This window comes from Diabrotica undecimpunctata, chromosome 7 (assembly GCF_040954645.1).
Source record: "Diabrotica undecimpunctata isolate CICGRU chromosome 7, icDiaUnde3, whole genome shotgun sequence".
Lineage (NCBI taxonomy): Eukaryota > Metazoa > Arthropoda > Insecta > Coleoptera > Chrysomelidae > Diabrotica > Diabrotica undecimpunctata.
The window spans coordinates 88754282-88780726 of record NC_092809.1 but is presented as its reverse complement, the minus strand read 5'-3'; the positions used below and the strand labels follow the sequence as shown (position 1 = coordinate 88780726).

General features: G+C 36.1%; 1 protein-coding gene across 1 annotated transcript in view; it reads left to right on the top strand.

Moving 5' to 3' along the window:
- LOC140445559 (uncharacterized) overlaps nt 1-22275 on the top strand; it is a 437094-nt gene extending 414819 nt beyond the window's left edge. The window contains exon 6 of the mRNA XM_072537679.1: nt 21955-22275. Coding sequence (XP_072393780.1) covers nt 21955-22209 — 255 coding nt within the window. The 3' untranslated portion in view covers nt 22210-22275. The remainder of the gene's footprint in view (nt 1-21954) is intronic.
- The last annotated feature ends 4170 nt before the right edge of the window (nt 22276-26445 follow it).

The following is a 26445-nucleotide window of genomic DNA, read 5'->3' as shown; positions in this document are numbered from 1 at the left end:
TATTCTCTTGCTTCCTCTGTAAGTCGCGTTAATGGCTTAGCGATATCTGCAAACTTCTTAATAAACCTCCGGTAGTAAGTACATAGTCCAAGAAAACTTCTCACTTGATGTTTGTCAGTTGGTTTTGGCCATTCCTTAATGGAATCGATTTTTCCCTTATCCACGGCCACTCCTTCTTTACTGACTATATGACCCAGATAATTGACTTTACCTTGAAATAGCTGGCACTTCTTGGGGTTTAGCATCAATTGGGCAGCTTTAAGTCGATTAAAAACGTTTTCTAAATTCCTCAAATGATCTTCGAATGTCTCCCCCAAGACGATTATGTCATCTAAATAAACCAGGCATGTTTTCCAAGATAACCCTCTCAACACATTTTCCATAAGCCTCTCAAATGTCGCAGGAGCATTACAAAGTCCAAATGGCATAACGTTGAATTGCCACAATCCAGATCCTGTGGTGAAGGCTGTCTTTTCTTTATCGACTGGGTCCATTTCTACCTGCCAGTATCCAGACTTCAAATCTAAAGTAGAAAACAATTTACTTCCAGCCAATGTGTCCAATGTGTCATCGATCCGAGGCAGAGGATAACTATCTTTCTTGGTAACGTTGTTCAGCAAACGGTAATCCACACAGAACCTCGTCGTTCCGTCTTTCTTCTTAACCAGGACCACCGGAGAGACCCATGGACTCGTAGAAGGTTCTATCACCCCGTCTTTCTTCATTTCCTGAACAATCGTTTCAGCTTCCTCTCTCTTCGCCTGTGGTAATCGTCGAGCTGTTTGACGAATTGGCTTAGCATTACCAGTATCAATTTTATGCTTAACAACGGTAGTTCTTCCCGTCTTTCCTCCTTTCGGTACGAAAATATCACGATACTGCCGAAGAAATTCCCTTAATTTCCTTTTCTCCATCTGATTTAGAGACTGTCCTGCAACTGCAACCATTTGGTCGAATTTGTCGTTGGAATTATCAGATGTTGTCGCCTGACGAATTATGGATGTCACAGGTACACAAGTTCCTACTTTTGTCTCTTTCTTTATGGTCACTGGGTAGTCGTTGACATTGATAAGTCTCACAGGAATTTCTTTAGCCGAAGTCACCAATTCCTTTCCAATTATGATTCCACGGCCAACCTCATCGTCGTGGTTCCAAGGCTCCATCATAACAGGTCTCCCTTCGTCTACAATTCCCTGTAGTCGCGCTACTATGATCGTTTCGCTTCTCGCAGGCACGACTGTATCTTCTGTAATGGCTGCTTGCACAGTGTTGTCATTATGTGGATGGAGAAATACCTCCTCGTTGCCAACTTTGATTACCTTATTCTTAAAATCCAATTGGAATCCATGCATATTCATTACGTCCATTCCTAATATAACATCCTCTTCGATGTCAGCAACTATAACAGTATGGACAAACTTTTCTGCTCCAATTCCCAATTGTACCTGGATTTCTCCATGAATGTTGGCATTTTCACCTGTAGCGGTCCGAAGTCGCAACCTCGTTGGTAACAGTTTCTTTCGGCTGTTTATAACTGTTGGACGTATAATGGTTCTGGTCGCTCCGGTATCCACCAACAACGTATGTCTTTTACCATTTATTTCTCCATCTACATATACACTATCTTCACGACATTTCAAAGAAGCTATTAGTATAAGAGGGTCTTTGGAAAAGTTCCGGGTCGAAGCTGCTCCCCTAAAGCCAACTCGTTCTGGTTTTCCTGATGGTGAGTTTCTTGATTTTATGGTCTTCGTTTTCTTGCATGTAATAATTTTCATCATATTAACGAGCTGGTCAAGTTTATCTTCATCTCCTTCCTCTTTTACAGTCCTAACTTTACTGTGTCCTCCAGAGGCCTGCGTAGCTGACTCGTATTCGAGGGCGGCGGATAAGACATCGACCAGCGTCTTGTGACGAGCTAATCGTAGTGTTCTCTGCATTTCATGATCACGAAGACCATCAATAAACGTTTGAACGGCCAATTTTTCCATCATGTCTTCGGGAGCTGTTGGATAAGCATATCGTACTAATCTGGCAATATCTACCTCATATTCTTGAAGAGCCTCATCTTTCTTCTGTCTACGATTTTTAAGCTGTGACCGATATACATGCTCCAAATGTTCGTGGCCATATCGCATATTTAACCTCTTCTTCAGTTGTTCGAAATCATCGGTCTCCTCTACGGCTATGGTCTGAAGCACATCTAAGGCATCTCCTCGAAGGGCGATAGTCAGGTTTACAGCCTTTTCTTTTTCAGACCATCCATTTGCTCTTGCGGCTGATTCGAACTGTTTCATGTAGTTGTTCCATGATGATTTTCCGTCGAAAGTTGGGACTTTCACATGGACAGAACCTCCACTTCCTTCAAATTTCGGTCGTGTTTCCAACTTACATTTCGTCTCGTCTTCTTTTATCTCCACTGTAATCGGATTGTTACCTCTCTCTGCTGTCCCTGTTTCTTCCATCTTCCTTTCCATCTCTTTAATCTTTTCTTCGAAGGCTAACATATCGGCAGCAACTTGGTTTTTTAACGAAGATATTCTATCGTCCAGGGCAGACATCTCAGAAGTGACTTTGCTTTCTAAAGAAGCGATGTCGCCGGAAACTTTCGAAATATCGCCAGAGACTTTGTTCTCTAATTTCGAAATCGACGAGATGACAGCATCATGTTTGTCTTCAAATATATAAGTCTCTGGATCTAGTCCTTCTTCTAGCAAAGCGTTCTTTAGTCGTTGGACTAACTCAGCCTTTTTTCCGGTAGAAGCTAATTCTCTGTCTTCTAGATGTCTTCTTAAAGTAGTCACTGTCAGCTCATAAATCGTCGTCATTTTCACAATTTATTTTATATTCACTTGTATTATTATTATAAGTCTAATTTATGTTCGATCCCACTTCTGACACCATTTGTTGTGAATTTATTAAAAGGTTCAATATTTATAACACTTACGGATTTAATTTATTTCTTTATTTATATTAACTTATCTGACAATAATTTATTATATCCGTACGTACAAATTCGCGAGCGCGGGTCTTGAGTATTAACTGTCTCTCCATATAAAAATGTTGTATTTATATACGAAATCCTGATATACTGGAATAGTCGAGAACATCAAGTTGGAGAATTCACCATAATTTGAATCTAGACTTCCACCGAAATTTCTACAATAAAACAGAATAATTAGTCATAAAAGTTAGGCCAGTATATTTATCGTAACATATATAATAAATTTATTAAATCGACTAATCCCGCGATCGACGACATAGAAATCGTAATATCTTCTGACGATGACTCCTATCTGCCCGAGTCGGAGGAAGAAAAAAGCGAAATCGACACCGATGACGATATCAATACGATGGACGCCATCGACGAAGAGCCGAGCCTAGCTGCAGAATCGCGCGAAGCCCCACCCCCAACTGTAGTAGAGACACAACCCGCCATGGACAACGTCTCCAAAAATGAAGCCGAGCCCGAAATCGGCAAGAAAATGAAAAGGCTAAGGCCCAAAGAAGACTCTTCGGAAGACGAAGAAGTAAAGAAAAAGGCCAGAGAAATGGCGGAAAGGGAAAAGGCCAATGAGCTTTTAAGGTCGGTCAATGTACTGACGGAACAGATCAAATCCCTTAAAGAAGAAAGCCGTATCCGCGAGGAAAAGGCAAATAAACAAATCCAAGACCTTCTCGCTCAGATGACTGAGCTGAGAAACGAAAACAAAGAAAAGGACAAGGAGATACAAAAACTTGTACAACATATAATGGCATTAACAGCAGCCAAGGAGAAAGAAGAGTCAATAATGGAAATCGACCCGTGGAAAGCCTCCCTCGATAATGACGTTGTAAAGCTAGTGGAACTAGGAATCGGTTCACCTCCCCCCGTAAAGCCATCCGGTAGCAAAGGCAAGCCTAAAGAGCCGGAAAGAATCATAACAACCAAAGAACCTGCAGGTTGGACACAAGTCCAAAACAAAAAAGGAAAAAAGACAGGCACCACTACTGAGAAATCAGACAGTAGTGTGAAAACAAAAATAAGCGTCGCCGAAAAGCAGACGCAGATAATAAATCAGCGGAAAGAAATCGAATTTAACAAGGCTGCGAAAGAGGCTCATGAAAGAAGCCAGAAAAAGAAAACTGCCCAAAATAACTTGAGCAATAATAGCCAAGTTGAAAAAGAAAACGACGTACCAAAAGACTCACCGCAAACAAGCGAGGAGCCTATAGTAAAAGAGCCGAAACCACCGGCGATAATCCTAAAAACTGTAGGAGAACACCAAAAAATCCTGCAGAGAGCAGCCAACCAAGGCATAATATCAGTCAATAAGTTTGCACGATCAGGCAGATCGATTGTTATTAACACAAAAACCAGAAAAGATTACCTAGGAATGGTACACATCCTAGAAGAACACAGTCCAAAAGTAGAATTCATCGCATATCCCATAGATAGCGATAAACTAAAAAGAGTCATTATAAAAGGGCTATCTGCTACTACTAGCACAGTAGCAATTAAAGACGAACTATACAATAAAGGAATAGAAGCAACAAGGGTGATCAATATGATCTCCAAAAAAGCTGATAAAAAAGTACTGCCACATTTCATCGTCACCCTCAAAGAGGAAGACGTTGCAAAAATTAAAAAAATATCTGATATATGCTACATGCGCATCTATGTGGAGGATGAATTCAAAATCACAAAAGACACCCTACAGTGTTATAACTGTCAAGGGTTCTATCACAGCTCAAAGGCTTGCCATTGCGGATCCAGATGTGTAAAATGCGGAGAAAACCACATCAGTAACGACTGTGAGAAAAGCCGGGAAACCGACCCCAAATGTGCAAACTGTGGTGAAGCGCACACAGCAAATTATAGAGGATGCTCTAAGGCCCCCAAAAAGAAAACACCTGCCGCAACAAGACCGGTAGGAAGACCCATAAACAGCGCTCCAATCAACAAAGGAGTCAGCTACGCACAGGCAGCGAAAAAATCCGCTGAAACCACCTCAGAATCTCCAGCATAACCACAAGAAGTGTCGGTACAGGACGCAGCTACCCTCATCGCAAACTTCCATACAGAGTATAATAACAAAATGATGGAAATGATGTCCATGATGGACAAAGAAACAAAAATGATTACTGCATTTGGAGAAGCCGTCCGAAAATGTTAGCAAACCAAAACGAAGATCTACGCATTGGGTCATGGAACTCCGGCGGAATATTCAAAAAGATCAACCTTCTGGATGAAATAATAAACAGATTAGAGCTCGATATCGTAGCCCTTCAAGAAACCAAACTAGTGGAAAGGAAAAAAACAAAATTTCCAGTCTACGATATCTATAGAACGGATCATAGAGCATTATCAGGAGGAACAGCTATATTAGTCAAAAGGGGACTCGAACACGAGCACATCCCAACACCAGACGGACTGGTGACAATGGAAGCCACAATTATTCGACTTAAGGCCAACAACGAAACACTAAAAATAGTGTCAGCTTACGTTAGACCACATGATCCGATTTTCAACGAAGATTTGAGCCTAATACTGAACTCAGAAGAGCCAACTATAATTATTGGAGACCTAAATGCTAGATCTCCCAATTGGTTTGACAGGACGACCAACCGAAACGGAAGATATCTCTGCAACCATCTCGAGAACAGACCAAACACATACGTCATCGGACCAACAGAACCGACATGTTTCCACGGAGAACTCCCTACGTATCTCGACATTGCAATCCTACACAACGTGGGTCAACAATACGAGATACACTCTCTAAATGAAGGCGATTCGACACATAACCTAATCGTCCTGACCCTGGGCGCAACAGAATTGAACTATTTGCAGCCCCACAACAGAAAGAAAACAAGTTGGCCAAACTTTAGAAGAATTGTGAGCGAGAACATCGGTAACATCCCAACAATTAATAATATTACAGAACTAGAAGACAGTGTAATAAAACTAGAACAAGCAATAAATAATGCTATCGATGCCAGCTCCAAAACCGAAACAATCACAAGACAAAAAGGAAGATTCAGGGATATAAGTATAGAACTTCAAAACCTAATCAAAGAGAAAAACCGGAAAAGAAGAAGAGCCAACCGCACAAGAACGGTAGAAGACAAAAGGATTGCAAATGAGCTAGACAGGGAAGTGAAAAAACAACTTCAAAATCATAGAAATGAAAGCTGGGACTCCTATATCGATGAGCTAAATCCTAACAAATCCGCCTTCTGGAAGTTATCTAAAATCCTCCGAAAGGACAAGAAACCCATACCTCCCCTACACGGAGTAAACGGGATTGTCCATACGGAAATCGACAAAACCGAAGTCATGAAGGACGAACTAGAAAGGGCGTGTAGAAACAACGAAGACCCCGACGATGACATAGACTTTGAAGAAGAGGTAGAAAGAACAGCGAGAAGACTTAGAAGGAAAAAGGGCAGAATAGGTATTACACATACATCTCCCGAAGAAATAAAGGAACTTATAAAAATGACAAATGCCAAAAAAGCCCCAGGACCCGACAACATCACAAATAGGGCGCTGAAAAATCTACCAACAAAAGCTATTGTTTATATCACTAACATAATAAACAACATGCTAAAACTACGATATTTCCCAGATAGGTGGAAAGAGGCACACGTAATAATGATTGCAAAACCTGGTAAAAACGGCACATTTCCGCAAAATTACAGACCTATCAGCTTATTATCATCTATAAGCAAGATAGCAGAAAGAGTCATACTAAAAAGACTCAATAAAGAATCACAAATGCTAGGAACCATACCAGAGGCTCAATTCGGGTTCAGAAGCGACCACTCCTGTGAATTACAGGTACTACGACTTACAGAATTCATCACCAAAGGATTTAATGCAAAAATGTACACAGCTACAGCTTTTCTGGACGTCAGCAAAGCCTTCGACAGAGTCTGGCACCATGGACTCATCTATAAAATGAATGAATTTGGTTACAGTGAGGCGATGACATGCCTCCTTGCGTCATATCTTGCCAACTGAAGGTTCAGAGTTCGAATAGGGGCAACCCTATCCGAAGTCGGGACCCTGGAGGCGGGTGTGCCTAAGGGAGCGGTGCTGTCGCCGTACCTGTACATCATCTATACGGCCGACACGCCAAAAGAGCCAGGCTTTCTGTTGAGTCTTTACGCTGACGACACAGCAATAGCTGTTAGCTGGAGAAACCCGGATTATGCAGCTAATCATCTGCAAAGAGCACTAAACAGATTCCAAAGATGGTGCATAAAATGGAAAATAGCCCTAAATCCAGATAAAACACAGGCTGTAATGTTTAGTCACAGAAGAAGTGTACCAAATCGCGAAATTACAATCGAAAACACCCCAGTAGACTGGACCAACCAGGCTAAATACCTAGGGGTACATCTAGATAAGAAGCTAACGTTCACTGAGCACATCAATCAGCAAATACGCAAAGCCAAAGCGTTGAAAAGTCAGCTCTCAACACTTATTGGAAGGAAAAGTAAACTACGATTTAAAACCAAAATCAGGGTTGCGAATAGTATTATCCTGCCAGTCCTAACATATGCATCCGCTGCGTGGGGACACACCTGTAAAACAAACAGGAAAAAGATACAGACTACTCAAAATCAAATAGTCAGAGATGCCCTTAAGATACCAAGGTACGTACCCTTGAGATATGTATATAGAGACTCAGGACAAACAAGAATCCTACGCACGCTAGACGAGAGAGCATATGAAATTTTTAACGGACTAAGAAACCACCCCAGCAGAATGTTAAGAGAGCTGACTAACTACAATGAAAACAAAAGGACGGTACACAGAAGACCAAAACAACAGATAGCTCGATATAGGGAGAACCCGAACGAATAAATAAAGAATGAGATGGTTGCAAGAAAAACGAACAAAGAAATGCAGTCAATCAGAAAACACACCAAAAAAAAACTATGGCGAGAGGGTACGCTTTTCCTTTTTAGGTTTTTAGGTTTTTAGGTAATTATAAGTCCAATATACACCGGGGTGTGTGAGAGCATTATACACTTGGGAATGCACACCCCAATACACGCACACAAATAGGATTAAGGAAAAAAGGAAAGAATTGTTGCCCAGGCATTTTATAGTCCCGACGCCACAAGGAAGTCCACAAAAAAAAAAAAAATGTGTTTTCTGATTAAATAACGTAAATTCATATTGATACATTCATACTTTTCATTAAACCGTTTAACGTAAATTTACCTTATATAGCAAATATAGAAGGGGCCCGCCAGGCCTTCTATATACCGCTCCGCGGACTAGGCCCTTAAGGCAGATCGAAATGAAAGATCTACTCGCGATATCCGAGCACTGAGGTCATGTGCGGCATGCATGGGCTTGGTGGCCGGACCCCTCTCGGGTGCTCAGCCGGCGAGGAGAACAAAATTTATTTTGCCAAATCGGCGGCTGATTGACCGAGCACACACTCTTTTCCGGACATAGAGTCATCAGCTCAGGCTGATGGCTCTATGGTCGGAACACACGCTCTTTTTTCTTTTTATTAGGGACTCAAGTCCCGACGTAAAGCTAGAGTAAAATCAATTGAGTCAGTAAAGTAAATAGGGAGAAAAGCCTAGATGTGGCTACCCCTACAGTTAGGTGGCATAACCACATTCACTAAAAACCGAGGATGTCCTATTACCCAGGGCATCTTAAGTAAATTTCAGATCATAAGCCTCCTCACGTAAGTCACACGATGAGGAGGGGTGGTGGAAAAGCCTGGGGGTCAGATAGGTGCCACTTCGACTAGCGAAGTGTGACCGGTTTGATCTTCGGACATGTGGATCCCATTCTTACATTGGTATACACATGTTCCTAGGGGCAGGGTTGATCACTGCGTGTGTGTGTGTGTGTGTAGCCAACTTCAAATCAAATGTTTAAATTTAATCTAATAAATAATTTCTTCGTATATTTACATATTCTCAAAATATTGCATAATATCGTGGCAACTAACTGTTCGGAATTATCTCGTTACCGTGTATAAAATAAATAATTTTGTCATTAACTCATCGTAAGTCGTAAGTTTCTTGACAGTTACTTATTGTTTAACTATGTATTACTAAACCGCACATAGCCGTTAGACGTGTGGTGTCAACTGCCAAGGTTAATGTCAACTATCAAAATATCATCTGTTAAAATATAAGTTTGTATTTAGGTTCCAATAAACGATTATAAAGCTTATCCGATTATTAAAATATCCTAATATATGTGGATACATTAATTTTAAACATGGCACAGTCACACTGCTGGCAATCCTCAGAAATATAATAGGAGCCGAGTCCGCTAGAATAATGTGCATAATTGCGCAATCCCTGATGGAACCGCTGAGCACTACAAATACATGATGGAACAGCTAGAGGTATATGTTAATCCAAGATCCAATGAAGTGTATGAAAGGTACAAGTTTTTAAGCAGAAACCAAAAAGAGGGCGAATCTTTTGGGCATTACCTCACTGAAGTAAAGCACCTGGTGAAATCTTGTGATTTTAATGTAACTGACCCAGATGAAACAACTGAGGAGAAAGCTATAAGAGACAGAATTGTCGTGGGCATTCGTGATACAGTCACAAGAGAAGCTCTACTAAGAATAGACAAGCTAAAGTTAAATAAAGCCATAGAAATTTGACGTGCAAGTGAAATCAGTAAGAACCAGAACAAAATGTTTGCAGAAGAGAGCATCGCAGAAATTCATGCTATCAAGAGGTTTCCCAAGGATAAACATACATCGCATACAAGCAGAAAACAGTAAGACAAATTTAAATGTAGGCGCTGTCAAACAATGCACGGGCCAATGAAGTATCTAGCATTTGGAAAATCATGCTCACGGTGTGGAATCTTGAACAACCACTTTGCAGTTGCTTGTAGAGTAAGAAATGTAGAGTAAGAAATGTAGAGAATGTGGACAACCAAGAGAAATCCGACAGTGATAGTGATAGTAGTTCTAGTTTAGTGATAAATAATGTTAATGTTTCAGATCAGTTACGGGACCTTTGGGATGAGATTGTTGAAGTAGAGAATTCCAAATTTAAAGTAAAGCTAGACACAGGAGCTGACATTTCAGTAATACCAAAAAAAATTTTTAAAAGGATTGACAAGCAGTTTACTCCGAGCGATTGCACTCCGGCAAAAACTGTTGGTACTGTAAGCCTACATTGTAAGTATAAGAACAAAAATATATATGAAAACTTTGTAATTGTTGAAGGAGCTAACAAAATTTTGCTGGGTGGGCAGGCTTGTGTTGATCTTGGTCTTTTAAAACGAATAAATAGGGTAAATATTAAAAAATGTAACAACAGTGTTGAGAAAGATCAATTCATAGCAGAGCATCATGAAATATTTTCTAGCTATGGAAGATTTGAAGGGAAATTTAAGATAACTACTACAAAAAATTTCGAAGCAGTCAATTATCCACCTACAAAGGTTCCATTTGCCATAAAAGATGCTCTAAAAAACGAGCTTGACAGGCTAGTGCAGAGGAAAGCCATAGTAAAAGTGGATGAAATAGACCCTCGTGCCAGCATAAATCGTATAGTAATTGTCGCAAAAAGTAATGGTACATTGAGATTATGTCTAGATCCACAAAACCTTAATGGTCAAATTGTACGAAAACCACAACCAATCAAGACCATTGAAGAAGTGTGCTCCAATATGATCGGAAAAAATATTCACTGTATTTGATTTGGCTGAAGGGTACCACCACTTAGAATTGGATGAGAACTCCTCTTGGAAATGTAGTTTTGCTACACCTTTTGGTATCTACAGATATGTGGTTCTGCCTTATGGACTTAAGGTCCCAAGACTTATTCCAGAAACAAGTTGAAAGAAATTTTGGAGACTTAGAAAATGTCCAGATCTTACATGACGACATGATAGTAGTGGGCCGAGATAAAGAGGAACATGATAAAGCAGTTGCACAAGTGATAAAAGAGCTAAAGAAACCGACACCAAATTCAATAAAGAAAAATTCCAATACTACCAGAGGCAAGTAAAATTTATGGGACAAGTATTCTCAGAGAAAGGTATGGAAATAGACCCAGATAGAGTTGAATCTCTTTGTAAATTGGAAAGACCAAAAGACAAAACTGAACTTTAAAGAATAATTGGAAGCTTTAATTATGTTAGAAAATGTATCCCGAACATGGCAGAGCATATTAAACCTTTATGTGAACTTTTAAAATCTGACGTAGAATTTAAATGGCTGCCATTAAAAACAAAGGTGTTTTGAAAACTTAAAAGAAATAATTTCTAAATCTCCTGCATTAACGCCATTTGACCCAAAGAGGAAGATATACTACAATGTGATGCCTCCAAGAATGGATTAGGTTGCTGTATGTTCCAAGAACATGAGAATAAAATTTTAAAACTGGTAGCTTGTGCTTCTCGAAATATGAATGATCACGAAGTGAACTACAGCCAAACAGACAAAGAACTTTTATCAATTCATTATGGCACCCAAAAGTTCCATGATTTCATTTATAAATATATTGTTGATGTACAGACAGACCATAAACCAATTATATCTATTATGGCAAAACCTATATGTAAAATTGGATCTGTGAGATTACAACGATTAAGGTTGAAACTTCTGAAGTATTCCTTCAATACATTATATGTTTCAGGTAAAAATATCCATTTCGCAGACATGTTGTCACGTAATGAGAGAACATGTCTGCGAACACGTAACGAGAAATGGTACATTCTGTGAGCAAACATCTACCAATGAGTATTGAGAAACGATCTGAATTAAGAGAATTCACGAGTAATGATGAAACACTTTCAAAAATTTTTGACTACTACTTCAATGGATGGCCAAAAGAGAATATGCTACCAGAAAATTGCAAACCATACTATAAGCTAGAAGGTAACATCTTTGTTGAAGCTAGTATAGTCTTCCTTGAGGACAAAATTGTAGTTCCTACAGCTCTGAGAAAGAATTACATGACAATAATGCATAAGGGTATAACAGTATACACCTAGGTATAAGCAAAACCATAAATAAGGCAAGAAAAATATTTTATTGGCCCCACCTTAATGACAACATCACAACATTCATAAAAGAATGTAGGACATGTAAAAAGTACTTACCCAAGAGTTTCAAGGAACCCATGTTACCTCATTCTGTACCTAAGTTACGATTTTGTAAAGTTGCCTCTGATATAGTGGAGTTCGGCGCTAAATACTATCTTGTAACCATAGACTATCTTTCCCATTGGATAGATCTTGCCATTTTAAAAGACTTCAAATTCTGTAATCAGTGCATTCCAAGATCTGTTCAGTAAATTTGGATACCCACTGTTTTTAATTGCTGACAACTTACCCTTTGTGTCACAGAAATATTTGAATTATTACCGTGAAAAAGATATAACTATTGCAACATGTACTCCAAAGTTACACGAAAGTAATGGTCTTGCAGAAAAGGCTGTCAGCATGTAACGGGATTTAATTAAGCATCAGATTTAAGTAATCTTTTTAATTACGTGACACACATTTGCGAAAATATATTATTTGTTTACGACATTGAAAATATCGTTGTAACGAGGACACACTCTGACCTAGTGAAATTTGCAATGTAATCAAAAGCTTATTAAATAATGTGTACAAATTAAACAAGTAAAAAACAATAATATATCAACAAACCCACGTGAGTTAAATAGCTGGAAATCACAGGATTATTGGTATTATTATCAATGTTGTTAAGAATGAAGAATCAAGAGAACGGTCTAAGTTAGTCAACGTCAACTGAGTACTATCTAGTATTGTACTTAGATAACTAATAAACTAAATCATGAGTATCTAGTGTGTTTTAAATAAATCTACCATACGAGACGATAAGTGAAGCATTATTTATTACATGGCGATCCTGAAGTGGTAGAAACCAGGAGTCTTTATCCAAAGAAGCTCAAGATGAGAGGAAAATCATACTGGAAATTTAAATGGAAAAATGAAGTAAAGTATCCATCACCATAATGGATGATATATGGAAGGCATTGTACCAGTTTAAAAATAGAAAATACATCAGCAGTTAAGAAAATTCCCGCCAAATTCCGGTCCAAACCCGCCATGATCGCCGCGACAGCAGCCAAGTTCATAATAATGGACAATAAATGGAAAATGGATAAATGGACAAAAGTGAATTAACAAAAACCATATATGAAATATATTATGTAAGTAAATTTTATTTTTTATCCCTTATATAAATTATGCAGTCTAACATATACTATATAGATATTACTTAGTATTTGAATATAAGAATTTAACTAATTCAAGTTCAGAATGTTGAGTACACAATTTTTATTGCTTTTAAAAGTAGTACAGAATATAATTTATTTTTAAATTATCGCAAATAACTGTTTATATATCAAATTCTATTTTTTAATGAAAGAAATGTGCCATATAATTTTATTTACTAAAGGTATATTTTTAAAAATATTTATATTTGACCATGAAAATACACCGACAGATCGGAAATATTAAATTACGACGTTATTTACCATTTATATTTTGAATTTGCTTGGATGACAAATTCTTTAAATAATATAGACGAAGAAATTGGATATGACTTTATTTAACTATTTAGCTAAAATAAATTAGGATATTTAGAATTATCGTTACATTAATAAGGAAGGAAAAGATTTTAAAAGAACTTTTAAAGACAATTGACCATGGCGTCAGAAAAATTTTCATTATGTTGGAACAATTTCCACGAAAATATGAGTTCAGGAATAAATTCATTATAGAAGAGTCAAGATTTTGTAGACGTAACGCTTTCAGCACAAGGAAAATGCATAAAAGCGCATAAAACGGTTCTTTCGGTTTGTAGCCCATATTTTAAAGAAATTTTTAAGGCAAATCCCTGTCAACGTCCTATAGTAATTTTGACAAACGTGACTTACGAAGCACTAAGAGACTTGTTACAATTTATATACCATGGAGAAGTAAAAATTAGACAAGAAGATTTAAATAAATTCATTGAAACGGCCGAATCATTGCAAATACAAGGACTCACTGGAGATGGAAAAGTTTTAAATGATAATAACATTATGGAAATTTCGGATAAAGAATATACTCAAAATGTAAAAGATTTTAAACCAGTTAATACAGTGACAGAAGTAGATTTTTGACAGAAATGTAGGCAAACTGCATATGGTTCGACCTTAATGGTTGAAACCTACGTCGAGCAGGAGGCTGCTAAGAGGATAAGCTAGGGTAGTACTTGAATCCCAACCCGCTAAGAGTCCTGCGGCTCCAGCACGACAATACAGTAACTACAGAATGGATTAAAATTGCGGAACGAATTTTGAATAATGATTTTTTTTAATAAAGTAAATGGAAAATTATTGAAAAAGAAGTTTGTCACAATGAAAGACGATTCCCTATGATTATTGTATTTATATGCAAGAGAAGAAAAGATGTTGAGTAAATTAAGTACGCACAAAGGCGAAAAATGATGAACAGATTATTTTGAAAAGTATATGTCAGTATTATTACATATTTGACGAAAATAATTTCGAGATAGAACTGAAAAATAGAAGAAACAGTTACAGTAACAGAGAAACCAGAAGTTGAGAAGGAATTTACAGTAGGATTAATAGATAAATCGACTAAAATTATGTTACCTATACGAATCATAAATGTAAATAATCGAGAAATATAAATTAGAAGTTTAATTCCGAAGATACAAAACCAGGAAAAATTTTTATATATTTTATATGGAAGAAACAAGGCAAAGAGTAAAAAAGAGTCGAACAACTATTAAGCACAGTAAAAACCATTAATATTTGAAGAAAAAATGACCATAGAAAAAGTGCAAAATATGCAGATGTTTTTATTTAGAAAAGACCCATATGTACAAGCAAAAGTTAGTTTGTAAAAGACGAGAAACCAATCAAAAAACCGTACCTATATTATTTTATAACGATAGCGAACACAGTATTCGTCATAAAAACATTACATAATGACATTAGGTTAATAGTATGATATTTGATACAGTTGGAATGTTCGTAGTAAGCATGTCCATAAACTTGAAATAAGTAAAATATAACTGACCAGGTTAAATATTTTATTATTACGATCCGTATATTTAAAATTTTATTTACGATGCAAGAGGAAATATCAAGACCCTCGGAGAGACTTGGTAAGATTTTGGCTCACAAATGTGAGTGCAGAAGATTATAAAGAAAATGATAATAATGAAAATGAGAATAAGAAGAGATGAAAAATAAGAATCAACCAATTCTTAATGAAATACGAAGAGAAAAATAATAATTTTTAAGGAAAATATAAAAGCTTGTATAGTACAAGATAAACATAATACAATCAATACATAATATAGTACAAGATAAGCAGATCAAGAAGAGTTATAATTAACGACTTCCACATGTTACAGGAAGGATATGGAAGAATAAATAGGATATATTAAATACAGAAATATAAGTTAATAATATTTGTGGAACGAATTACGAAGAAATGTTGAGAAATATGTGAAATGTGAAGAGATGCGACAACTGCCAAAAGCATAAGCACTAAATCATAAACAAGGAACCCATGAAAATATACATGGATGAAAATGGAAACAGATATATTGACGTACAATGCGAATTAAGCAACTACGTAGAAGAATATGTAATAGAAAATAAAATAAGCCAAAACAGTAGCCAAATCATTGGTAGAAAAATTTATCTTGGGGTATGGAGTACCCAGAAAAATAATAGCAGACCAAGGCACAGAGTTTATAGCTAGAATAATTAAGGAAACAATACTTTGCTACAATTAGAGTCAAAGAATATACTCGTAATATATACATGTACTTTTGAATGCAAATAATATATAAAAATATATTTAAATGAATATAATGTATAAATATAGTTTTAAGTTCGTACAATATATATTTAAAATGTGTATAACAAAAAGAAAAATGTTAGACTGTATAGTAGTAGTTAAACAAAAGAAATAGGGATAAATGAATAAATGAATAAAACGACAAAACTTTATTGTGAGATGTCAAAGTTATTAATAGTGTATATGCAAAGTGAAGACAGAACTATTACTTGGTACCAAGAATTAATGCAAGAATTAATGCAAGAATTAATACAAGAATTAATATAAGATTTTATTATTATAAATTTTTATTTATTATTTAAAATATGTAACGGTTATTGTAAATATTATGTGCACATAATAAAGGGTAAGATATAATATGTAATCAACCACATAATAACATAATAGGTGGTAATATGTAATATAATCTAAATGATTTAACGTTAAAAAAAAACATAGGTAAAATATTAAGCTAATCTAAGGCATAATAAAGGATAATAAACAGCATATTACAAGGGAACAATCATGGTAACTTTATAATATGCTGATGTTAGGTTCGGCGAGGTTACTAAAAAAAAAATTTTTAGATATAAGGAAATATGTACCAAAAATTTGTATATAATTCTATAAATATGTATATGTAAATACTGAATGTAAATAATGTATATATGTACAGTAATCAGTTGATGATGACACGAAAAATTTTCTTCTTTCGGAAGGGTAGAGTAAAAACAGTTCATGTAATTGATTGAAAACGAACAGCACTCAGAAAATTTTTCTTCTGAGGGATAGGGATGTAACGGGATTTAATTAAGCATCAGATTTAAGTAATCTTTTTAATTACGTGACACACATTTGCGAAAATATATTATTTGTTTACGACATTAAAAATATCGTTGTAACTAGGACACACTCTGACCTAGTGAAATTTGCAATGTAATCAAAAGCTTATTAAATAATGTGTACAAATTAAACAAGTAAAAAACAATAATATATCAACAAACCCACGTGAGTTAAATAGCTGGAAATCACGGGATTAGATTATTAGCATTTTTGTTAAGAATAAAGAATCAAGAGAACGGTCTAAGTTAGTCAACGTCAACTGAGTACTATCTAGTATTGTACTTAGATAACTAATAAACTAAATCATGAGTATCTAGTGTGTTTTAAATAAATCTACCATACGAGACGATAAGTGAAGCATTATTTATTACAAGCATCTCAAAACAAATATTAAGGAAAAGTGTAGAAACAAACACTGATTTTCGTGAATCTGTAATGGAATATAACAATACAGGAATTATTGCACTGCATGCAGCCCAGATTCTTCAAAGCAGGACTTTACGGACTCAACTACCCATAACTAGTAAACAATTAGAACCTCAGATACAGAAAACAATATATGGATTGCTGTGCAAATAACAAGGGAAGGTGAAAATACTTTATGATAAAACAGCACGTAAAGCAGTAACTGAGTTTAAAAAGGGTGATAAGGTAGTAGTGAAAAGTAGAAGGGATGAAATATGGCACAAAGCAGTGGTTATTGAAAAGGCTAAGGAACCAAGATCATACTGGGTCAGAAACAACAAGCTAAGTATAACAATAGAATAGTTAGGCGCAATACAAACCAAATGAAACATTCTATAACAAAATCCCAAGCTAGTGAGCTGCTAGTAGAACCTGAGTTTTACCCTGACTTAGCTTAAGCCAATAATCTATATGCCCAAAAGCAAAACATTGTGGTAAGACATAAACAAAATAATGTACATAAACAGAACAATGTAAACACACACCCAAATGGTAGTGACATAACAAAAAATAGACAGAATCATGACCAACATCACGAACCTCACAGTACTGCCAACTTAGGAATTGTTAAGCCCCCAAAAACATCTATAAATACTTCAAACAATCTTAGCCCTAAAAGGACCAACAGCTCAAAATCAGGTCGTCTAATCAAACCCCCCCCTCCCATAGAATGGACCCTTGAGGGGAAGGTGTTTAACTATGTAGTACTAAACTGAACATAGCCGTTAGACGTGTGGTGTCAACTGTCAAGGTTAATGTCAACTATCAAAATATCATCTGTTAAAATATAAGTTTTTATTTAGGTTTCAATAAACGATTATAAAGCTTATCCAATTATTAAAATGTCCTAATATATGTGGATACATTAATTTTAAACACTTATAACAAGCCTCTAACGAAAAGTTCTGATAAAATATTTATTCAAAAATGGCCAAAGGACACATACTAAATTTCATCAAGTTTTTTTTGGACTGAGGTGAAAAGGTTCTAAACCGACAAAGGAAGATGTCCCTAGTAATGTTGAATTCAATCCGAAGAGGGGCGCATACTAGGACATACCATCGAAAGTATCGATTATATGCGCCGCATGCACCCCTGGCCTACCAACTAAAACCATCCCTTCTTCGAACAAGGCATATCCGGACTAGTTCATTCGGTGAACGAAACATTGGGATGTCTTGCGTAGTCTGGAAATTCGAGTGAAAAACTTAAAGAAGATTCTTACCTAAAAACGATAAGAACCACTTAAAATAACATCTAGAGACAGTATTGTAAAGAGACCAAATATGCGATGATAGAAATGCAGATATATGTAGTCTGACAAGGGGAATGTAAAATAAATAAAAGGGGATACATGAGGTCGTAAAAACATCGTACGTAATATAATTGTAGGTCTAGCTGTAAAGGTGCCCTGTCTATTCTCCCGTGCGGCTAGGCTGTAAGGGCCCATGATCGCACTATATATAATTTGTTACCTCATCCACCCTGTTCCTGTCTGGTTTTTTCTAGCGCCTCTTTTTTTATTATTTGCGTAGTTGGTCGACAGTAACATCATAGGATATTTTGTTCTGCATGGATTTTTGTATTAAAGTGTTGAGTGTTATCGCTCCTAGCTTTGATATTAAGTTGTTCCGTTCTCTTTGGAAAATAGTGGCCGGTGAGGAATTGTGTAAAATAATACTTTAACCTTCTGAACCTATATTAAGATCATGTAACCACATCAGGGATGAACATTTTGGTTCATTGAACCTTCGCCGTTTGTGCCTCCCATTCACTGTGCCATATTTGGAGCATATGTGATCTTTTTTCGGATTTTATTTCTGGTAGATGACCTTTTTCTCTATTATATAGAGTTTCTCTTTCTTTAGCTAGTAGGTGAATAGGTTAGCGTACCCGTTATACTGATTTCTGAGATCTTCCGCTTTCACAGCAGTCTTGAATGTGGCGAGCAGATCTTTATATCCTGTGTCTTTTCTGGACACAATCATGCCGTATGTAGGCCGACTAATCGATGTAGCAGTGGTGTAAATGTGCACTATTGTATTTGTATGTTGAAAAATGCACTCACACATCTTCAGGTTTTGGACCGAAAGGACGTTCACATGATGGAGCGCAACTTTGCCACAATTACCTATTTAATCCTTAATTTGGACCAGTCTGTACCAGAGAGCTTGTCCGCCTGCAACGACCTTAACCTTAATTACCTTCCTGACCAAATCCACTGAGGGCTTAGACCGAAAGGAAGTCCTACCTTCGAGGACATCAACAGGCTCGTCCAGTTGCTCCAATTCTGGGTACCTATCTCTATATAAACGTTGAACAGTCCTCTTCATCTTTGAATCGTAGGGCTTAACCAGGACCACCTTAGTAAGAATATCTGGCGCATTGGCAGGGTTTCCGACTACGACTGTGGATCTCTTGAAAAGGCTCTCTGGCTATTCACATATTCCAAGTTTCTGGAGAGTCTATGTGATCTACTGATTTCAACACAGACTTGATTCGCGGTCCATGGCAAGGATCAGTCTGCATCAAAATCTCAGCGGTGAGGGGTTAACTTGCAGTGATCTTTCCAGGCAGTCTTGGGTCTGTCTGTATTATTTTGTGAGCCAATTGATACGTCGTGTGAAGCGCGCATGGTTCAGTCTACACGTCCGCATTAATAAGTATCCGTTCTGTCGCTTCGAATATGTAATTTTCCAACCACTTTCTATAGGACTCCCTTTTAAAGGTTGCTGTATTCCTCTTAATGTTTAGCCAACATCTTTTATTTTATTGGTAGTATTAGGCACCTCAACAATTAATTTGAAGGGGTCCTCGGTCAAGTTCTCCTGCATCTCTAATCTTTCGATTAGGGATAGGCATTCCCGAACTCTCCTTTTTTTGTATACTTTGGAGTCTAAGTTCGGTGAGTTTCCGCTTAGCCCCCGAAGTCTTAGTTACATCGAGGCTATCAGGAGAAAAGTTCGTCCTGTCCATGCCACTTCTTTTCCTATTGAATCTTCCCGTTATACCAGACGGGTCGCCACCGGTTTTTTTAAATAAAGAAATTGTTTTCATACTATTCCCATAAATAGCTAGGGAAGGGACTTATCCGTTGTCGCAGAGCCTCACTTGCGGCAGTAAGGCTATTTAAAATTGGGTCGCTAGATGTCCCAAGGGAACCGTTTTTGACCACGTATCGTGTGGCCATCTATCCTTCAGCACGGTGTCTAACATCTTGGGTTCCGGGTTTTTTCCGCTGGTTTTCTCCATCAGTTTTTTTCTGCGTCACGTTGTCTCATGAGGTTGGGTTAAAATATTGGGAGTAAGAAGGGCGAGGGGCATCTCTTGCTTTGGAAAGGGTTTTAGACGAGAGGGAAGGGAATATGACAGAACAGCTGGGATTGACTACTCCCATCTAGTGTAGATAACCGCAGGTGGACGTAGATCGCATCAACTCCGATCACCAACTATACTTATCTCCATCAGCAGTCCTCAAATAGTCTCGTCACGCTCGTCTCACAAGAATTAGCGGCCGCGACTTAACAAGAGCACGACTGCCTCTCCGTTTAGTTGCCTATTACAACAAGCAGGAGGCAAATGTGGGGATATTCTTCCTGAGTGACCCGTGCCCCACATGGGGAAGATCTGGCAAGTCTACAGCAGCGGATGTACTTAAGCATTATCGTGAGAGTGTTCAACCTAAAGGCAACAGTTCTGGTAGACAGAATTGTGTCTGATACGATTACTAGTTAAAATTTGCAAACTGGGCCGTGGCAACAATTTGCGACCTATCACAATACAATGGAATGCAGAAACTGAAAAATTTGTATCAGTTGATTACTGCACGAAATGGATACACAAATCAGGGCTCAGTTTTTATAAGGTTGAATCGTATTTTTATTATTATTCGTAATTTTTTAAGCGATAGAAAAACCACTGCTAACAGAAAAGCAAAAACCAAATCGCTTCAATTGGGAAAGATCGAAGATTTCATGAACCATTGATGACTCTCTAGTCTTATTCAGAGACTAATCAAAATTTAATGTTTACGCGGGAGGCTATTGGAAACTGGTGTAGATATACATGGTGTGTATAAAGATTACCTCAAAGGTGTGAAGTTTCGCACTGGAATTATGATTTGGAGGTGTATGTCATCAGCGGGTCTACGAAGATATGAGGTGGTGGAAGGCAAAATTAACGCAGCAAAGCATCAAGAAATTGTGAAAAATAGTCTGATAATAAGTGCTTACAATCTCCACCCGAACTTGAATCTATATTCCAGCAGGACGGTGCTGCATGCCATACGGCTAAAACAACTAAAAAAATACATCCAGACCTTAATGTTATTGAGACATTGTGGCAGGTGTTAGTGAGATGAAACAGAAATTGCGTAATAATCCCCAGAGAACCGTCGCTGACTATGAGAGAAAATTTATTGAATTATGGGATAGTTTTGACCCTGACTTAGTGTCAATCCTTAGTAAGAACAATGCCAGATAGAATTGTCGCAGGTATAAAGGCGCGTGGCGATGTAAGCACATAAACATTTAGTTGCCACGATATTATGCAATATTTTAGTTTGTATAATCGCGAGCACTACAATTCAAAGTTTATAGAAACCAATTAATTTAAATATTTTATTATTAATGATACTTTAACGAGATCAGCAATTGTATTGTTGATATTGTTCTTTAATTCAATAATTAAGGTTGTGAAGACAAGGTTTTCAATAAATTTTCGTTTGTCCAAAAATTTAGTTGTTAGGGCTCGTATAATTAAAATATGCACTACAAACCATATATAATATAAAATATAAAAATTTTACATTGTAGGCTCTAAATTTGCCAATTTTGGAATTAGAAGATACAAAAATTTGGAAGACTTCATCTGATGGCTTTTATGAACCCATTCAACCACATGATTTTGATTTAGAAGATATAATTTGTAGCGAACTGGATGATTTACCACCTTGCTCTGTAAGAGCTAGAAGTGCTCAACCCACTGATTTGGAAAATGCTTTTGACGGTATTAATGTAACCGTCAAAAGAAATGATATTGCGAAATATATAGAGTTCACCAACCGTTAAAATGTACAGATGTTCACAACAAAATAAGCAATAGTTTTATAGTAAATTAAGTTAAAAGTGTCAGGAAATAATAAATGAGCAAAGCATATGTATGAATTTAATTGTAATAAAGTATTTTCTACATAATACTAAATTATTATTTTGGGAATGAAAAATTGCAAACATCACACAGCCAAATGAAAATCTTATAAGCTTAAGTATAAATTAGTATTGAAACAAGTTTTTTTCAAAATAAAATTTTGAATTCTTAAATTATGAAGTTCCATTTTAAATTATATTATTTTAAAATATCAGATTGTGTATCAAAGAAAAAATATTTAAAATGATAGCCGATATTCACATAAAAGATTCTAAAAAATATCTTTTAATGAATTCTTGTTACAAAAATGTTTAAAATTGAATTTTATGAATGGAATTGAATAAAATTTAAATAGTCCATTGCGTAATTCCACCATCAATTGTTATTAGTGTTATTAAGAAGTATGTACATCATTTCATCAAAAGGTTTTATTTTTATATTCTCGTCAGGTTTTTGGGACCTTAAAATTTGAAAATTTACTACATCCGTAATATCATATACAATTAGGTAGCTCTTAACAAGCAAAAATATTGACATATGAATCTAGAATATGAGTATAGAACTAGAACCAAATATTCAAAGAATTTGAATAAAGTGTCGAATATTTTATAAACGGAAGTTTATGAGATTGGAGGATGCGTCCATTTCCTATCGATGAGCCCGTAATTACCTTTTTATTTCCGCTGGTTAAATCAACAGAAAATATAATGGAGTCGCAGATAAGGTGTAAAAAGAAAAGAAGGCTATATAATCACAGGAAAGTCGACATTAAAGAAGGAAGCAAGTGGGAACACCGTGGGTCTAATAACAATGTATATATTTAGTAAAAAGGTTACTTGGCACAGTAAACCACACAAATAAGACTTAGGATGGGTAGTACAGAGTATTTGGATAATATATGAATATGCATGTAGTAAAATTATAACTTTCTTAGGGTGCTTAGCTTTTCGCAGAAGTTTGTTTTTGCTTTCTAAATATTTATATTCATTAACAAATAAACTTATAACTTATTACATATTTTTGTCTGTTTTTCTTTACTTTTTTCTTCTTTTTCTATTTCAACTATTTCTTTCCTTATTTCCTTTCCTTTTGATGTCAGATCATTATTTATGTAGATGCTTTAACTTACTTTCTCTTATTTAAATATCGATTTTAAATCAAATAGGTCACTTAATTATTGCAAAAGCAAATTATACAACAAAACAAATTAATATTTAATGTGAATAAATTGAAACAAAACAAGAGTTAAAAAATAATCTTGCTAAAAACAATTTGAGCCGCTTGTATGCGTCGTATAAAGATGTAAAATGGAATACTTAAGCAAAAACAACACCTTTTTCATTACTTATTTATATCTCTTTACAACGAATATTTAAATTCTTAAGTGACATTTTTGAAATAAGACACACTAATTTTGTTCTAAAAAGAACAGATTTAATTCAATAGGTAAAAATATAAAACAAGAGGTATTCACTTTACAATTCAAAATAATAAAGTACAAAAAGTGTCAACACCGCAACTGTCAAATAAGTGTTACCAATTTATGCCAAAATATCACCTTCGTTCGATTACAGTTACAGTGTGTTCCGAAAAAATGTTCTTCATAAAAACGCTTTATAATCCATTTATACAAATTAAATGAAACATGATTATTGTGTATTTCTTTAAGTTAACAATAATAGAAATCTTTAAATATTATTTCTACGCGTATATAATAAAATATGTCTAGTGGCTGTAATGCCAGTGTACTCGGCAAAGTGGTTCTAAAAAAGAACACACCTACCGCCTAAATATTTCGTGTTGGTATCATGTGACCTCACGGACTATGACTCGGATGACGTACAACGGTATGTAAATTAGATGAAGTATAGTAACTAACTACAAGCCTCTACGTAGAAAACGTAAAAATTCTACAATTTACGACTGTTTAGAACACGAGGATTCAGATGATTCTGTAGCAGACAGAGATTAACAGCCCGAAAAACTCTCCCAAAACAAAAATATGAATGCTTCATCATCAAGTGAAGTTGAAGCAACTTTCGATGTTACCAATGATTTTAAGGGGTGGTATAAAGAACCAAGAATACCTATTGAATTTAAAAATTGTAATTATGCAGAATTCAAGAGTTCGAAAGTGATACCGTCTTCTAAAGACCCAGTAAGTTACTTTAATGTTTTTTTCAATGACACCTTACTACAATACATTTTAGAACAGTCAAATTTATATGCTTTCCCAGATTTTCTAGAAATTTTATTTCTAATGGGATTTAATAGTTTACCTTCTATCAAAAAATACTGGTCTGCAGATACAAATTTTCATAATGAAAGGATTACTAATATTTTCCCTCTAAAGAGATTTCTTCAAATATTAAGATATATCCAATTTAATGATAACCAACAAATGTCAACCAGAGGAACTCGGGAATTTAACAAGTTCTACAAAGTAAGACCTCTTATTCAAAAATTAAAAAAAAACCTTTATGGAATTTTCTCCAAGCAGATATATTTCAATTGATGAAAGTATAGTTACCTTTAAAAAAAGGACTACTTTGAAACAGTAGATGCCAATGAAACCCATTAATGTGATATTAACCTTCTTGGTATTGCCACAGAACAATAAACAATCAGAATGCCCACTCTGCTTGTAAAAATAAGTACGCGCATCTCGTTCGCGCAGACGGAATCAGCCATGTTTTAGTCGGAACCATTGCTGTTCAGTGACATTTTATCTGGTGTGCATAGACAAATTAACCCGATTTAATTTATTTACAGCAACTACAGACATAATAATATGCACTATTTTATTCGTACTTTTAGTTGAAGAATAGATTAAATTATTTCAAATGTACTAAATCATTAATCTCTAAAAATTTAAATTACAGTTCTGTCGTAGCTTGTCACAAATTTCTCAATTCGAGTCTAAAACATGGGCTTTCGCGTGCTAACAAACTTCAAAGGCGGCATCTGAGAGTGGGCATTCTGATTGTTATTTATTCTGTGGCTGTATTTGGCTGTAGACTTTGAATATTGTAGGCAACTTTATGCTGTCAGTGTTTGACAGAAGTTACTGTCACTGCCATGTTAATTTCTATTGTTTTTGTTAACATTATGTGTACAATTTATGTTGATTAAAACCTTATATCGTAGGTTTTGCTTTTTCATTTCAATTTAATCAACATAAATGGAGAAGTATCTAAGACCCGAGAGGTTCGACGGGGATCCATTGTGCTGCTGTACCACCCCTAGATAATAATTATACTAAGCTACAACTGTTAATAAATCATGTTTTGCCACGAGTATATACATATACACAGGCGATTGTAACACTTACAACGAATCCATTCAAACTCTTGACAAAATATACATCAAACCAAACAATACTATTCATGCTCGTCACATACTAACCACTAGACGACAACAGACAGATGAGTCTATCGATTCTTATATGCATCTTTAACATTCGATCTTAAGATCTTTAAAATAGTTAGCAAAGACTGCAAATTTTACTGCTGTATATGCTGATACTAATAAAAATGATACGATCAGCGTGGAGCTTTTATCGCTGGAATGACACCCACAAAGATACGATCGAGATTGTTAGAGAGTTTAACACTAACTTAAGAAGAAACTTACAATGTAGCTATTTCAATGGAAATGGCAGAACTCAACTATCAGGTTTATTCAAATCAACGTTCAACACTTAGTGCGCTACCTGGTAACTATCAATTTGAGTCACAGAGCTCTCCAACAAATTCTTAATGTGTCACTGTGATAGCTGCTACCAACTCTACTAACTCTTCTAGGCCAGAACACAAATGTTTTTCCTGTGGTGGGCCAATACATACAAGGAAAAACTGTCCTGCTTGGGAATCCATCTGCAAATCCTGTAATAAAAAGGGATACTTTGCAAAGGTTTGCCACTCCAAGAGCACTAGTGCATCTGCCAACGTATTTGAAGGCTATGATAACTGCACAGCCTGCATTATTGCTGCTACGTCTGCTTCATTAAAGAAAGTTGTAGTGCCTGCATCTATAAAAGGCCTTCGTGCTGATGCCCTTATAGATATTGGTAGCTCTGTCAGTTTTATTAATGAAGACTTTGCTAACCTGTGCAAACTCACTAGGAAGTCTTGTACTCAAGCAGTTTCTATGGCCTC